At 37.3% G+C, this 17,831-nt stretch overlaps 2 protein-coding genes across 3 annotated transcripts; both read right to left on the reverse strand.

Annotated features, from left to right (window-relative positions):
* Window positions 1-901: 901 nt before the first annotated feature.
* LOC113096113 (paladin-like) lies at window positions 902-13,240 on the reverse strand. Of its 2 annotated transcripts, XM_026261520.1 has the most exons (21): window positions 12,985-13,240; window positions 11,312-11,595; window positions 10,850-11,035; window positions 10,371-10,473; window positions 10,022-10,201; window positions 9,655-9,819; window positions 9,370-9,530; window positions 8,837-8,912; window positions 8,345-8,496; window positions 8,100-8,193; window positions 7,788-7,892; window positions 7,567-7,662; window positions 7,325-7,459; window positions 6,464-6,580; window positions 6,180-6,359; window positions 5,588-5,785; window positions 5,380-5,520; window positions 5,173-5,244; window positions 4,802-4,942; window positions 3,430-3,585; window positions 902-1,404 (listed from the first exon to the last, which is right to left on the reverse strand). In XM_026261520.1, the coding sequence occupies exons 2-21, from the start codon at window positions 11,356-11,358 to the stop codon at window positions 1,255-1,257; spliced, it is 2,655 nt and encodes an 884-aa protein (XP_026117305.1). In that variant the 5' UTR covers window positions 11,359-11,595; window positions 12,985-13,240; the 3' UTR covers window positions 902-1,254. The 2 variants fall into 2 exon arrangements, with proteins under 2 accessions (XP_026117305.1, XP_026117306.1); XM_026261521.1 differs by lacking the exon at window positions 11,312-11,595.
* A 677-nt stretch (window positions 13,241-13,917) lies between these two features.
* Window positions 13,918-17,709, reverse strand: LOC113096125 (eukaryotic translation initiation factor 4E-binding protein 2-like). Its single transcript, XM_026261566.1, has 3 exons — window positions 17,400-17,709; window positions 16,506-16,682; window positions 13,918-16,308 (listed from the first exon to the last, which is right to left on the reverse strand). Exons 1-3 carry the CDS (start codon window positions 17,530-17,532, stop codon window positions 16,277-16,279), a joined length of 342 nt encoding a protein of 113 aa, XP_026117351.1. The 5' UTR covers window positions 17,533-17,709; the 3' UTR covers window positions 13,918-16,276.
* Window positions 17,710-17,831: the final 122 nt, after the last annotated feature.

Below are 17,831 nucleotides of genomic sequence, written 5' to 3' on the forward strand. Positions count from 1 at the left end.
AGCAAAAAAATTTTTTTAAATGATATCTCAAAATATCTTACAATATCTCCCAAAATAAAAGACATTCAAAAAACTGAGTATTGGAATAAGCTGAGTCCGAGGAAGATAAGAGAATCCAAGAATGAAACCAACAAAGTGTTCAGTCTCCACAGTGTAGCACAGGTCTCCTGACACAAGCTACAGGGCTGTTTATAATCATGATATGAGACAGAGCTAAGAATAACAAGAGAATGCTGGGAGGACTACAGATGGCAGGTTAAAGTATGTATGAGATACAGTTTCTCCAAAGCACATGGCTCTTCACTGATCTTGAGTGCCAAGCAGGGTTCATTTCACCTTCTACCCACAGACAGATCAGAGACAAACAAGCCATCTTGTGCCTAAGACTGCATGAGTTATTTCTCCCTACTATACAAAAAAGGTAATCAAAATGAATTTAACTTGTTTAAAACGTTACACAGCTTGCATTTGAACTGGCTATGTCTTAAATTAATTATAATTATTATTATTTTTTGAATACTTGATTCTGATTGGACAATCTCATCCATATAATGTACAGTCAGGCAATGATTATAGCAAACCTAGAACCTGTAAGAAATCGTAAAGTGAATCGGCCTTAAAACCAATTTCAAAATTGACATTATTTTTAAACTGAAGTGTAGACAAGGAACAGCCGGTTTTTATGTACAATTCACGTCTTAAGGACAAGAAGGTTAGGAATTATGTCAATCATCAGATTGTTCATTCTAAAACTTCAAACTATTCAAACATTCGAGCTGTGCTATTTTCCCCCTTTAGTTCAGTTAACTGAATGGAATTATTAAATGATCCCTAAAGGACCCAAATGGACAAATAACACACTTAACCTTTTTATATAATGACTTAATGAAGCAAATTGTTCTAGAAATATGTATAATTTAATAACAATGTACATGAATACAAATGATCATCCAGCAAGACTGTCACATTAAGTAAAATTTCAATTAATTAAATGTTTCGTATACAAATGAGGTGATATTTTTCATAAACAGTGTGCATATAAGGTCAGCATTAACATTTTTTATTAGCATTAATGTATGGTTTATTAGGTTAACCATCTTCTGTGTGACAAAACAACACTGTCAAGCCAAAAGATATAAGGTAAGAGTATGCATGAAATCATTTCTTGATTTAATGAGTCTGACAGAAATTGTAATAAAAACATATTCATGAAATGTGAGTCAGTATTTAGTCATTTCAACATACTGTGCCTTTCTAAATAAGTTGCCCTCGCATGGGAATAGACTGGACACTGTGTGGGAGCCAGCGGAAACGGAGCCTGGCCATCGGAGAGTCGTCAGGGTTCTCAAACTCAGAAAAGCCCAGATGGTTGAGGATGGCATAGACACCAGCTCTAGCTGCCACCTGCAAACCAGCACAACTTATAAATGCATATCTATATTCACGTCTTTGCGTGTGTGTGTGGGTAAGTGGGGCTTACTGCAAGACCTACACTTATGTTCATAAGTGGCGCAGCTGCTCACTTGTCCTTAAAGGATGGCAGGAGGACAGTAAAATGCTTTTGCCTTGACAGAATATTAAACTGATGCATTTTCAATGTACTTCATGATAGAAAAACACAGAGCTCAGCTTTCATAAAAACCTACAAAGTGCTTGACCAGCTAAATCTACCTCAAGAACAATTGGGATGCTTTTCGTTGTAGACAAGAGGACAGACTGTTCAGTGGTCAAATGAGGTGATAACCTCTTGCTAAACAGTTCTAGTTTAACGATATCTGTTAGAGCAGGGTTCTTTAACCTGTTAAATGTCACCCCGTCCCGTATACGGGACGCCTACGTTGACTATACTATATTACAATCAAATTTAATCTAATCTTGACAAACTATATATATCGTTGGAAAGGTCTAAGACTAAGATATAGAAAATATATATTATACCAATATTTTTTGTTAAAAATTATGTAGGAAAAGTAATAGATTAATTTATGACACGAGTGCACCCTCAGAAATCATGAATTAGAAATATTTAGGTTTGTATCATGCACATTCAAGTCTATCTTCAAAAACGTGAGTGACAGTTAACAGGTTAAACGAGTGTGTTATCCAATAAATACACTACCATTTTAAATACCTTTATTCAGCACGGACAGAAAAGACATTTAGAATGGTACAAAATATTTCTATTTTAAATTGAGGATGTTCTTGTGAACCCTCTATTCAAAGAACACCCCACCCCCCAAAAAAAGGAACATGGTTTATACACAATATTAATCAGTGTTTTTAATATTAATTATAATAAGAAATGTTTCTTGAGCATCAAATCAGAATTTTAGAAGGATTTCTGATCATGTTACACTGAAAACTTAAAATTCATCTGTGTTATTGGACAATTTCCAAATGTAAAAAGTAAGAAAACACTAGGTGCCTAACAGGCTTCCAATTCTCAGACCCCTTCAATCCGGGGATAACAGATGTGGCTATAACCTCAGGTTTGACTCAGGAAACCTCAGAATTAGACTGAATACATTTACAACTTCATATTGACAGACTGACATTTTCCCATGAATGTTTCATGGAACTCTATGTTTAGCTGGAGCACAGTGAGCCAGATAAGCGATCAGCCATTCATCTTTCCACAAGGCACTGGCCTGCTGCACCATGGGTGTCCTCCCATCAGCTTCTCAAGATAGGCTTGTGTGTCGAGTATAAGTGGCAAGTTATACCTGCATCTTTCTTAAAACTGAAAGTGAACTTCCATTGTAAATTTTTTCGAAAAGATATCTTCAAAACAGCACACTTTTATACTTTTAACTTGATTTTTAAAACAAAAACAGGGTCATTTGTACCAAAGACTATAGAATACCCAAAACATGTCACTCGTATAGTTTTAAATGGGGAAAAATGCAACACCTTCTGATTGAAAGAGACAATCACTTATCAGTAAGATCAGCGCATTCATTGTTGCTGCCGTTATTAGTCCCGGTTGCTATAGAAACAGTCAGCGATCTGAGACACGCTTTTAGGTCTGCGTATGCGCACTGGCTGATCTAGCCTGAGAAATAAGCTTTTTATAACACTATCTGAGCAAAAGTAACAACATTTATTAAACAGTTGTTATCAGAATTATTTGCTGATTTCAAATATATAATTTTATCCTAAGCTTAGTGAACAGTTTTGGAGAATTTGATGTTTCCCCATGGAAAGAGATAGGAGCTGCACTTGGATGCACGAGAGGCGTTTCAAAGATGGCCGCCGAGTAAACCTCAAAATATTTTTTGTGTGTTTTGTAAACGAAAAAAACAAACCAAAAAAAAACTATGAGATAAACTGAACAAGAAATTTAAGATTCTGCACTCTTACTAGGTCACTGCAATAAAAAATATATCATGTAAGTTTGAATATATTACAAATGTTTTGTTCAGACTTCACCTGGTACATCCACTGGCTGAAGGATCGCCTCCAGGAGTCTTTCTTCTCCAGATGGAGGTAGCAGTTGAACAGGATAAGATAAATGTAACGCTCAAGGTACTGCAAGCTCCTTAACCGCAACCACTGAGCGTCAGCCTCTGATTTAGCCATCTTAATCTGAGGGGGAAGAAGTGCCGGTGAACTGATTGTTATTCCTCTAGTTTCCTTGCTATTTGTGACAAAATGCTGATGGCATCACATAATCAGCTGTTCAATCATTCTTATTAAAATTATACAATTATTCATTTCAATGTCCATTCACTTTGGTATGTTTGTTTCATGTGGTTTAAACAGCCTCTGACATCTACACAAGTGATTACATCAGTGTTTACATCGAGGTGCACATTGCTTGGTTGACTGATATTCGTATTAAAACTTCTGTTCTTGACATTAATTTCCTTAAAAATCTACTGAACCTCTATCTTTTGATTAGATAATTTACAAAAATGTGTGAAAAAATGCCAGAATAATGTTACATGCAAATGATTTACCCATCAGAAAATAAGAATTTTTCATCTTTTCCATGTTTTATTAACAGAGACAGTAAAGGAGATGACAAGAAAGGACATGAGGTGGAGAGCAGGATCAGGTATTTGCGTCACCTCTATTAGCAGTTGGAATATGTTTAAATAAATATGCCAAAAGACTTTTTTTAAACCCAAAGTTTGGTGTAAATGAATTAAGACATAAATATTGATCAACTAGTGCAAATACAAATACAAACATGATACTTCATCTTAGATAAGCACTTGAATTACATTCCTGTGTATCACACAGAAGAAATACGTTTCACCAGATTTGTGAGCTTCTGTAACAACTGTTGATAACAATATAACTCATAATGTATATTTGGGACACAAATGAGTTGCACTAGTATCTCAGAATATATTTAAAAAGATAAAAATATAAAGTCTTGGACCCTAACAAAGTATTTGCAGACCTTTTCAAAGCAGTCTTTTGGACAGCTATCTGCTCATTTATTACGCTGCTGTTTTTCAAGGTCTTCACTTTCAAATAAAAACATGTTTTTCAGCCTTAAATTAAATGCATTCAGAGTGCTCTAAGCTGATGCACTGCAATGGGCATTACTAATCTCTTGGTCCTTTTCAGCAGATCAGCACAAATGAGAAAATTGTACCTATACAGCCTTTACAAGGCTATGTTAGGTACAAAAATAATTGCTTTGGAAGCAATCTATTATTCAACATGGCTCCTAAAAGCACTGACTGTCCTGACCTTTTTTAGTTGACTTTTCCTGCTGAGGTTTTTGCATGCAAAACACATAAAAATAGTCAAATGAACAACATAAAAGTTTCTTCATATCACATTTTACCTGTCTGTAAGTGGATATGATGATTTCCCGCAAATGGTAATGCATGGGGGTCATCGTCTCACTAACAACATCCAGAGCGACGTCCACTTCTCTCTTCACCCGATGGCCATCAGGTAACAACCTTACCACCTGCATCACCACCTGTACAGTACGCGCACACATGCATGCATGGGTCACAATTCAATCAAATCAAATGTTTTTTTTTATCTATTTCTATAATAGAAAAATTTTATATTTAATGTACTAAACACATTCATTTACTTTGTATGGTTAGGTATATTAATCATAGAATTTATATGTTCAAAATTAACAAAATTTTTATTTTAATGCTGGCACTGGCAGCTGTTGAAAGAAACACAACCTCAAAGTACCTCAAACTCTCCTTTGGTGTACTTGGCGTCTGGAACACTAACAATCTCATCTTCTTCACACTCAGGAAAGCCCTGAAGGAAAACAGAGCCAGGTTTACGAAGCTCAGTTTAAAAACTTTTCCTCTTCTAATCAATGTCCATGAGATTTATCATTTATTTCTCATTTCCTCCTTCCACTTAAACAGCTGATGGCTGAAAATGACCTACATTAATGTGCCACAGGGTGAGAGTGGCGATCACCATGGCTGCAGTCGTTCGGTCTTTCCCATTATGACAGTTGAAGATAAAAGCACATTTGGGGTCTACTGCCAGACTGCTCTTCAAGGCCTCCAATAAGTGGTCAAAAACCTGAGGGAGAGCAAACATTTCAACTAAAATGTAAAATCTATACCATGCTCATAGTGTATTCACTTGCCTCTTCTTTAGGTGCACAGCAGTCAGACATGGGAATCCTCTGGTAGCTGAGGCCTGGGTGAATGCTCTTCTGATGGACAAAGAGCTCCTCTAAGGTGTGACAAGTCTTAAACATCCTCATCTGTTTATCCTGCTCTGTTATCACCTCAAGCCACTTCTCACACCCCAGGACGTCCTGCTTCAGTGCCAGTTCCATTTCCTGTGGAGATGGTCATATTGCTAAAGCTCCTTAGTTTGTTAGATCGCAGCAGCAGCTCTTGTGGGTACAAACTGAACAAAATTCAGCTCAATTTCTTCTTAATTAATAATGAAATCAAAAGCTATTGCACCTGTAAAGCTGAAAAAACATTTTTAAAGACTATAAATGGATCAAATACTCATGCAATAAAATAAGAATAAAATATAGACTAAAATACAATGGTTACATCACAACGTGGCAGTTTTTGAATGCTTAATAAACTGCACTGTATTACATCGCTCATAGCATGTATGCTGTACCTACAAATATCTGTTCAGCCCCGTTACATAAAGCCACAACTACACTCTTCAATTCCATTTAATACATACTACTACAACCCTGAACAGAATTGTACCTGGAGCTGATGTGGATGTTGAACACAGACTGGAATAGGCTGTTCCAGACAGCCTGGCTCTCGTGGGGTGAACATTTGTCCATTTGCCTCCAGCACAAGCTCCTCCTGCAGATTCAGCCAGAGAACTGTAGAGTGTCCTCTCCTCTGGTCTGTCAGGTAGGACATCACGACAGCCAAAGCCTGAAATGGGCCCAAACAAGCTTTGATTATTTTTTAGTAGACTTAAGCAGACAGCCACAGATTAGAAGCCTGGGCTGCTGAAATGAGCTTTAGAATGGATTTACCTCAGAGTTTGGCTGGGCCATCCCATATAGAGCCATTTTGGAAACTCGTCTGAAATTGGCCACTTTCATCTCCTTGGATGTACTGAGCAAATCCGTTGCTAAAAACTCACTGGACACCTTTCAAAATGAAGATGTTATGTGTATAATGCACATGCCTATGTTTCAGGGAGAATCTGCTGAGCTACAGGAGGAAGAGGTCATAGTTCGCCTCTGATAAGAGCAGGGCTAGAAAATCACATGTTAATGAGATTCAGTCTATACTGTCAGTATTTGTTTTTAGAAAGACTGGCATATCAAGCAAGAAAAGGACTATTCAAGAATAAAGTAAAAAAAAAAAACTGTAACTGTGCATATGAATATACTTTAGTATAACTATGTAATTGTTATTACATATTACTTTTTAAGTGAACTTAATGTATTAATGTGGGATTTGGATACCAGGCATGAAAAAATACCGCTGTTGGGTTATTTTAACATTCATGTTTGCTGTGCAGATTTCTACTTTTAAGTTTGCTCTAAAGACATATCTATCCTCTCTTGCCTCAATACCCCTTGATCATTGGTTCAGTTCTTGTTTTGTTATTGTTGTGTTTAAAATTTTATAGTCTTTTTTTATTGTATTCTATTCTGTACAGCACTTTGGTCAATTTTTGTTGATTTTAAATGTGCTTTACAAATAAATATTTTACTATATGTGTATTTTTATCTGTTATAATATATAATCTCTACATCATCACAGCAAACACAGAATGCTCCTGTAAAGTTAGCATATGATTTCCCTTTGGCTATGTTTTAGGTTTTCTATAACCATAAACTAATGTTCTTAGTAAGTTCTGTGAATCAAAAATTGTTTGCCCTTACCAGAACTCGAATCCCATCAGTTATAAGGCTGGCTGGTGCTGAGAGTTCAGAGCCATCCATGCTGGCCAGCAGTCTGTAGATCCAAGCGTTCATACACAGCCACTGACTGAAGTTCTGAGGAAATGCCTGTGGATACTACATAGTTCGAGAGAGACAGCAGATAATAGAAAAATGATACAAATAATGCCATATACTGACAGAAATAAATGATTTAAATATGGTAGCATTTAGTTTAGCAATACCTGATCATGAAGATATGCATTGAATATTAATAGGTACAAATAGCGTTCAAGACTTTGAAGTGTTCTTTGCAGGAAATAGTCTTTTGTGCTGCTTCCCTGTAGAAAAAAAAAACCTGTAAAACGACACAACTGTGCCCTTTATTTAAAGAAAAAAGCAAATAAGAAACCGTTTTATAGCAGTTTAACTACACGGACACAAGAACGTTTTAGTTGAAACATACTTGAATCTGGTAATCTTCGCCAATGCCTTCGAGCTTTAGTTTGTTTTCATACACAGCATTTTTTATGTTATGCATCTCAGAGCACATGGCAACAGCATCATCAACCTATGGTACATATACATAAAAATACACTCAAAAAGAGTTATGTAAAACCATTCATTCAATAAATCCTAATGCGTCATATGTTTTATAAGACATAAAAGGCTCAGTTTCTGTTTACTTCTACTACTTTTGCAATTGAATACACCCTTGAAAGCAACTGGAATACTTCATGAACTAAGAGTTTTACAAACATCATTAATACACTCTAACCTCATCAAGGACTTGTTGACCTTTAGGTAGGCGACTGATTAGCAACTGAATCACTTGGAAATCCAATTTGTGTTCACTCTTTTGTATTTCTTGCCTGTGAAAGAGATGAAGAGCAAATAGAACTAAAACATAGAATGGACCTTAAAACACAATATTACCACAGCAAAGTGTTATTAATTAAGCAATGCACTTCTTTGAGAAAGTAAACCGTTATTTAAATTGTACTGACAGTGACCTATAGGTACCTGGGGCTCTTTGATGCCCCCTGCAGGTGATGGAAGACTAACGCTCCCAGAATTAAGCCAAGATTGGTGCGTCCCACCCCCACCTGGCAGCTGAAGAGTAGTGCAGGCAGAGGTCTAGAGCCGTCCCGCATCAAAGAGAGGTTTGGGGTCTCCTGGAGGACACAAGGGTACATGAAATTGTAAAAGCACATTGTCCAGATTTTTGTCTGTGTTAATACGGCTTGCAGAGATTGATGTTACTGGTGACTGTGAAATATAAACATGGTTTGCTGGCAAGCTCTAGGTTTAAAGTTCTGGGTTCTTGGGATGAATTCAGTGACACAAATCATCAGATATAAATAAACCAGAGCTCACATGGAGTTATATTAAACTTAGAAAGTAGAAAAAAAAAAAAAAAAAAAAAAAGTATATATATATATATATATATATATATATATATATATATATATATATATATATATATATATATATATATATAAATGGAGATCTTACCCTGAGTATATTTACTAAGGCATCAAATGTCTCCTCCAGTGGTGCCCCTTCCATAGGAAGCGGCAATCTGTAATATCTAAATTCATCAGATATTATCATTAAACAATAGAGAATAATCTAAAAAGTAAGATTAGTTTTGATTCACATTTGCATGTCTTTGTGCATCTATGGGCACTACTTTTGGCCAGGCTTTCATTTAAAACAGATTTCTGCTATTTTTAAACAAGGATCAAAAAAAAGTTTTTCCCATGGCATCATCATTCGTTTTGGATACTGTTCAAATGCCTTTATGTTTGGGGTCAATAAAATACTTTGATTCAGCAAGTATGCATTCATTTATCAAAAGCAACAGTAAAAACGTTTATAATGTAACAGCTGTAAGCAACATTGCTAATAAGATGTAAAAATGTGTAACAATATGTAACAATTCATTGTATTTATTTTTGATCAAATAAATGCAACTTTAAAAACATAGCAATCCCAAGCTTTTGAACAGTATAGATTTTATTCTGTCATAAAATATGAGCAATTACCTGTGCTGTGGCTGACTGAAAAGTGGTCTTTTGTAGACCTCCTCAGTGACATGAACGTCCTCCTCTGACAGAATCTGTACCTGCTGAGGTTCATCTTTAAAATGCTCAATGTCATTATAGACATAGAACATATTTTCACTCAGCTTGGCAAAGTCACACAACTGGAGAAAATATCAGAGTATTAAAACCTGACACTGAGCAGACACTATGACCTCTGTCAACATTTCACCATAAAAGGATGGCAAGCGATCCTCCTCATATAACTTGTTCTGCTCTATAACAGACCTCTTTCCGGATGGAGAGCTCTATTTGCTCTGCGCTGAGCTCTCTGTCTAGGTCATGCAGGTTCTCATGGAGGTTCTCTCTTCCTCTGGGAGTATACGGAATAAAGTCTCCATCTGAGCGGAAGAAGACCACTGGTTCCTCTCTCAAACAGATGAAAATCACCTCCTGTTCACATATTTTTTGGGACAAACAGCAATTAAGCTGATCAATATTTGAACTTCTATCTGCAGAACATATGCTAGTCAAGATGGTTAAAACCTCAATTTTTTTTAGGTAAATCCTCAATTGTATGCCCAAAGTGAACTGTGTTCATTGAAAGTGCCTCCCTGCTTTTCATCCTGGACGGGGACAAGGAGCACTCACTGACCTCACAGCCGTCAATCTGCAATCTCTGGAGGACCTGTTTGAAACCACTCAGGCTGGGTTGGCCCATTCCAAAAAGGGGGTAGTTTCCCTTGACCTTGCGGAAGTTGGGGGACCCGTGGCTTTTTGTAGTATTTAAGACATCAGCTCTATTGTATACATCCTGTATCATAAAAAACTCCCCCTGGACAATATAAAAGCAAGTCATAAAACTTATTTAATCGTAAATGACAAGACATTTCCATCATTGATCTACATTTCCTGCTCATTACTGCATTTTCCATTACACCTCCAGGCTTTTTAAAGTGTTAGGCTCTAAATATTTAGTTTAAATCTCAAAAAGTGAAACATACCAGCACTAGGTAGTGCTCTGGCAGCAGGTCAGATATCCTTCCCATCGAGTAGTTGGCAGATTGGATCTTGTCATGAATCTGAAACTCTTCCCTGCAGTTTTTTCTGTATAGAGGAACATTGTCATATATTTAAAAACCCACAACTGATAATACATGTTTGTCTTTTCCTTTAAAGGGACAGTTCACCCTAAAATGACAATTCTGTCATTATTTACTTACCCTCTACAAATTATATAACTACACTAAATTTTTGTGTTCAACAGAAGAAAGAAACTCATACAGGTTTGGAACAACAGGATGGTGAGTAAACGATGACAGAAATGTTTATTGGGTAAACCGTCCCTTTAAGTCAAAGTGAAGCTGTTGATGGTATCTACAATTGTTTTTGCTCAAAGAGTAGCACATGGGTGTGACATTTTGTGCATATGAGGGCCCTTACGGACAGTTTTAAAAATCATCATGCTGCACTTGTCACTTACGTGATGACAACAGGGGCCACCTTGTTTGTGATGATGGATTTGGCCTTGCTGTTGCGAATGTGAACCGAATGTAGTGAGCGTCTGTGCTTAGCCATGCCGTTCCCTTGGTGATCAGCCTGGTGTGTAGGTGCAAACGGAGCAGCCTGGGAAGTTGCACTGGCACTCGTACCCATAATCTGCACAGAGCTGGAATAAGGATTTATGCTGTGACTAATATAAAGTAAACAGGCAGACATGTAAGTCATTTTACATGGGGTTATTTCTAACATTTTCACTTTTTAAAGAGCCAGACAATCTTCAATTTCCTGGAACCCCAACACATGTAATGCGCAACAAAAACCCCTAATAAAACACATTACTGAAGCTTTGAATGTGTTCTACAGTCCTAAAAGTAAGTCAGACTATCAAATTTGCATGTGCATACCATCTCTGTCGTATTTGATTGTTAAATGAATGGCTTACGGTCTCACAGCTGTGCCGCGTGTGTTCACATCCTTTGGTTTTTGCATCTTAGTTTCAGCAAGGGTTCAGGTCTGTCTTTAAATGCAAATCCTGCCAACACGAACTCAGTTTCCTGTTGCTAGCAGAATCTTAACCTAAAAAGCCTTTTATTTCAACTCCAGCAACCACCGATGTTTTGCTAATCTTTTTTCTTCTCTTTCTCGTTCAGTGCCTCTCTGGTTCTCTTCTCAGTGACAGGATAGCCGTTCCAATCCTTCTGGGGGCCACGAAGAAATACAGTACATCTGGCAACCAGACGGCAGTGTGGGCGGCTCCAGACATTCACAGGGACAGCCCATGCAAAGGCCATGACGGAGACATTACAGAAAGCCAAAAGTAAGAGAAAGTGCAAGATGAAAGATTTCTGATGCCTTTACAGCTACCGGAATCTGAAAGTGTTTGATGTCAGAATCATGAAGCCAAACGAATTTCCTGCTTGTACTGCAGCAATAATGCAGTTAATTAAAGAAATTCTGTTTCTCCCCTCCTTTCTCATAAGATCAAGTTTGTGCCAGAGAGATATCACTGGGAAATATATGATAGGTCTGTGAATGTCATTAGGACATTCTTGCCTTATGTTTATATAACTGGCTGGTCTATTGAAAGTTTGGGATACTGAGTTGCTGGCACCAAGAGCAATGCTGCCCTTTTCAGGGGCTTGATTTAAATTCCATTTGTGTCCGAGTAACACGGTCACAGAACAAAAAAACAACAACAACAAAAATCTCTAAATATGGATGGGAAAGGATGCATTCGTACAATGCTTCACAGATCAGTGCAGATATGCAGTGAGTGGGAGTGACCAGTGATTGACACATCCTCGTTTTGCTAAGAAATGAGTTAAAAAATATGTGAAAATACTGAAACAATGATGACAAGAGGTAACACATACACACACTGCAACACGATTTTAACAAATGCATGGTGAGTAAAACTAGGCTCTAAAATAAAATAAATCAATCAAGATTTTCCCTGAACTACTAATAACCTTTGATAACAATAAAACATTTTTATTTTGTTATACTAAATAAATACTAAATTTTAAGTTTTCATTTCTTTATTAATGAATTTAGGCTTCTGTTGTAACGTTATTAGTCAAATGATGTCTTCATTTGTTTCTTACTTTGGCCATTAATAAAATTAATCCTTGGAAATCAAGAATATTTTAGATATTTTTCAGCGACTTCTTATGCACGTTATATTGATATGCCTGGGGTGGCTAGCGACAAATGCATTGACACTGATTCATTTAAACACTCCACTATTAATCTGTGGCTTCTTTTTTTTTTTCGGAGTAAAAACAAACAAACAAAAACATAAAACTAACTAACTGCCAATATAGTATCTAAAATACAAGTTACTTTAATTTTATTAAACTTGTATAAAACACTATCCCATTCTCTATTTATTTTGTTTTACAATGTTCTGAGAGTTAATGTATATCAACTCTCCTGTAGTACTTAGTAAGTACACTTGCCCACCAGCATTTCGCAGGATGCTGACTGATAAGAGACTCAAACTTATTAATGCCAAGCACAGTTTAAGACAAAATTGAACACTTAATAGAGCACATATTTCTACTCTGAATCAAAGACAAGGTAATAGGATAGCAAATATCATAAAAGTTTCCTCACCTGGTTACCTGCTCTCTCAGACACCTGTCAGGACTTGAGAGAAACAATTAAAGGTAGAAGAAGACCAAGTCCATGTCACACTCATCTTGAGTCCTGTCAATTAATGTCCCTCACAGGTCCAAAGACAATCAGTCATGGTGTCAATCCAGCAGAGCAAGTCTCAACAGACAGCAGTGCAGATGGATAACACAGGGGGAGGAGAGGAGAGGAGGAGGAGAGAACGGCCTCCTTCTTCAGCTGCTTCTTTCACTGGCAATATATATATATATGTTATGGGAGAGGAGGATGTCGGTGGGTGGATTCTCATCTTTTCACCAGTCACTAACAGCTCCATCTCCCAGCAACGGTGCTGCAGACATGAGTGAAATGTCGAAAAGCCTGCGATGCAGGGGGCAGAGAATGAATAAGCTGACACTTATAACTTTAAACAGTATGATCTTAATAATATTCTGGGTTTCACTTGATTTTCTTGCATTGGTGATGGTTATAAACCTCAAGCTGCTGCATATCGCAGAGGGTAATTTTGCTCACTGTTGGCCAAGTTCTTATTTTTCTCCACTGCCACTTCGTCTAGTGTCTTTCGATGCATTGAAAACAGCCTCTGCTTGAACCGCTGGTGTGAAGTGGACACTTTGTATTGCCATGAGTTTCCAAGCAACCAAGCTCTCTTCACATGCATTCATCTACTGTAATAAGGGCTTCTAGCTAAAGACAAGAAAATAAACAGAGAACTCCCACTTTGGAATAAAACAATTTAGCATCTACAAAAACCAGAGCCAAAACTAACTTACAGAGGCCCAGAATATTTTTTTTTTCTCAAATATCCTACTGCTCCGTCTAGAGGCAAGCCCTAGTATTTCAAACAGATTGTTTACATGACATTCAAGCATATTGAAATGCACAAGCATTTGGCAAAGAAGACAAACAGACAAGTTGATAACAAGGAACTTTTATTGATCTTGCTGTAACAGTGTCCACTGGCACTGGCATTTCATTCAAATTAAATTGAACAGGGTCTCAAAGAAGAGAGAAAATACAGTTTCCAATTTCTGTCACATTAGATAAAACTTTCATCCTAACAGAGAGCTAAATGCATTTCTGAAAGTTTCAGAGAACTGGGGAAAGTATGAAGGAAAAAGTAAGCAGTGATTCTTAAACAAGCTGGGATTTGACAAATCTATTACAGAAGGACAGTATATCAACTTCCCTTTACTGCAAATCATTATTACTTGAAAATGACTATAATAAATTCTATAAATCAAACCAGAAATGAAAATGTGCCTCTAAATGGCAAGGATTTCACCAATATTGAATATTTTCTAAAAAGTTAACTGCAACCGATCAAACTCGAACCTAAACCGTGTTTATTTTTTAACCAGTCCATTACTATTACAAATATTATACTGCTGTATCTTTCCATCTCTGTAAGAAAGTAAATTATAACAAACATGTTTCCAAAAATATAATGTTTCCAAGTAAAACACAGCAATATCTTGATCTTATCCTCAACTTGAAAGTTGGAAAGAAATCAAACAGAAAATAACTGATCCTGTATTTAAGGTATGAAAGGGAACTGTTTTTGACAGCTTCTCAGCTTAGTACAGTAAGGCATGGATACAGAGGCTAAGCACAAGAGATCACTCTGTTTGTGTGTGTGTGTGTGTGTGTGTGTCTGTGTGTGTGAGAGAGAGAGAGAGAGAGAGAGAAATTCTGTGCTTCAGAGACTGACCAGAGCACAGAACGAGACAAAGTCTTGAGAATAAGTCTTATCCTCTTTAAGTCACTTTGTTTGGATAATCTCTTTGCTTAATTCTATTTCAATATTAATCTAACCTTCTCGTCTTCCACAAGATTTGGCATCCCAAAAAAAAACCTCAACATTTAAATGATCAGTGAACATAAGACTAAAAAGCAGACCAAAAGAACATGCATAGAGGAGCATCGGAAAGATTCAGTTCAAGTTTTCAAGAGGTTAGATTTAAACCAAAATATGAATGTCTGGTCACTACAAAACTATCCATCTTTCAAAGGATCGTTCACATTGTGTGGCTGTGAGACAGACAATAGTGAAATGAACAAAAAAAACACTTCAGTGCTTTCAAACCTTTGATTTGATTATCAAGGTTCGTAAGGATTGTAATAATTGGAAAGTGACAGTAGATGTCACAGCTGATGTTAATGTTAAATATTCACCGTGCTATTTCTCCCATGAACAGAGCCATAAGATGTGTACTTGTTAGGTACATAATGCAAGTGCTTCCTGAGACCAACTATTTTTATTTGTCATTGTTTCATAAAGTATATTAAACCCTTGATCAGTCCAATGGTACTTGGCATTGTATACCTTTAACTAGACAATGTAAATTAAGATCTGATATTGACATTTCAAGTGTCTCGCCATGCAAAGGTAGGTACAAATCACACTGATAGCATGACAAATCTGAACAGAAACATTCTCTATGACCTAAAGTAACAGTTTGGTCTTTCGTTATTACTTAAAATTAACCAGCTATAAGGGCAAAAGGTAATTAGAAGACTATGGACTGAAATTCTTATTCTGGGGTAGTTCTAAATAAAAGTAGAAAATTGGTTTGGCATTGTAATCCTATATAAATTCAACCAAGTAATTAAGGTCCGTGGTCTGTTTTTGGACAATTCTATAAAACTATTTTTCTGAGTTGAATAAGTACCTGAAAATAAAAATCTAGAACAAAAGTCACCTGTTTTAACTGATATAAAATACTTGGAATGAATACGGAATCCTTTCTTTTTTTTAATCAAAAGTATGATGATTATCGTGCTGTCCCTTTTCGAAAAAAAAAAAAGATCTTACATTTAGGAGGACATGTACATACAGATAACTGCATTTCCTGACTTGGGTGCAAATCAGTTTACATATGAAACAAGAAGACTGCATTAAGAGTATCAACTAGAACAATGTACTCTGATGTATCAGCAGTGAATCTCTGATGGCTGATTTGTTTATGGTAAATTGGTAACATATCCGGGCACTTAGAATACAGAATTTGTCCTTTGCTCTGTGACTTAAGCAAGTACAGCTGATGGCTGCCCTGAAACCTAAACAAAAAGAGCTCAACAGGCTCCCAGGTTAACTTTCAGGGCTCCAGCAGCCCCACTGGGCAAACTTTTAGTCATTTATCCCCATGATTATGCAACACCCAGCAGCTAGAAAGAGCTAAAGGAGAGGGCTCACAACATTGGTTTCTACAAGCCAAGCCACTGGCACACAGGTACCAGGTAATTAATCATTCTTCATGTTGGTTCCTCTCCTTTAGATGTCCATCTCAAACTGAGCATCTTCACCTGCAGCAAACACAAAAAAAAACTTAATGCATGACCACTAAAAGAGAATAGACCACTAAAAGAGAATAGTATGAGTTTGCACTAGTCTAACCCTTGTCAACCAGACCCATTACTGTTTGTGTACATAAGGTGACTGAGCACAAATCAGGGAGGTTCCAGTGGAAACAGTTCCAGTTCGGTCAGTTTAAAAGACTAACCTTGCCCTGGCTTGGCATCGTGGTTGTTGATGTTTTTAGCCTCATTCCTCTTGTTTTCATTCAGGACGTTCTTGCTTGTCACTCCTGGGATAACCGGCAGATGTGCTGGCGGGGTCTGGGCGATAGGCGAGTTACGCCGGTCTAACAGGAACTTGCGATCATAGATTATTCGGGTTCCTGCATTGTCATAATAAACACACTGTCATAAGATGGTTTTATTACATAACTACCAGCATGCATAAAATGTCATAATCCTAAAGCGATCTGACATATTTCCTTTAGTGTTGCAAACAAGAAAACAAGTCACACTTGGTTGAAAACAATATGAGAATGAGTAAATGATGATAATCATCCACCTTAAAGTGAAACAGACGTTAATATGGCACATTTTAATGCTTTTGAAATCACAAAGACTAATTTACTATCATTGGTCGCAAAAAACGGTAATAAAATTAAGCAATCAAGACACTGGGTAGGATGTTTACTGCTACATGTATTATATTAAACATATATGGAGAACGGCACATTCCTTTGTTCTGTTCTATTCTGTCCATCAATCATGTTGATCAGAGAGACGCACAGGCGGCGCTGTTTTTGTTTAGAACTACATGGATGTGTCTCAAAAACACAGGAAACAGCCTTCCTCGTCAACATGTTTTGGTCATCGTCAGTTTAAACTTCTCGACAGTTTGAGCGTTATCACACTACAGCCAAACTAACTAAAGGTTCCTACAACCCCTTAAAGTCTAAGCAAGTTACAGAACACAATGTTTTTGAGACACAGCCTTTTTATGTGGTCACGGCTTCCTGGCCAACACAGGCACCCCTCTAAACATTAAACTGTCTCCACACAAACAGCAGGTGAACACCTGCAGATATAATCTGGGTTGTTACCTCCCGGGGTGGTGGAGAATAAAGTGCCTCCAGGAGTGGTGCAATAGTCGTGAGGTAGCTGCGTTGACTCGTTGATCAGCACCGTCCTGGTCGGGATGGCCCTGCTCTCACTAAGCTGACGACTGGACGACATTGCACTTGCTTCAGGTGCTAATCAGAGTCGAGCGACAATTTTTCCCGACGGAAGGTAAAAACCTCGGGCCCTTTCCCCTCGCTTCTTATCGCTTTCCCAAGGCTTTCTTAACGTTCAGCTCGTCCTCCCAGCCGTCAGCACCGACCCCTCCCTCCGCCAGGCAGGAAGCGAAGAGCACTAGGAGGATATGACGTCAACAGAGAATCACGTCTCACAAACGCCCACTCCGCAAAACGTCATTATTTATTTAATATTTAGCGAGGATGACTAGATGGTAGAATGAATATATTCTATTATAT

The sequence above is a fragment of the Carassius auratus genome, unplaced genomic scaffold, assembly GCF_003368295.1.
Source record: "Carassius auratus strain Wakin unplaced genomic scaffold, ASM336829v1 scaf_tig00215878, whole genome shotgun sequence".
NCBI lineage: Eukaryota > Metazoa > Chordata > Actinopteri > Cypriniformes > Cyprinidae > Carassius > Carassius auratus.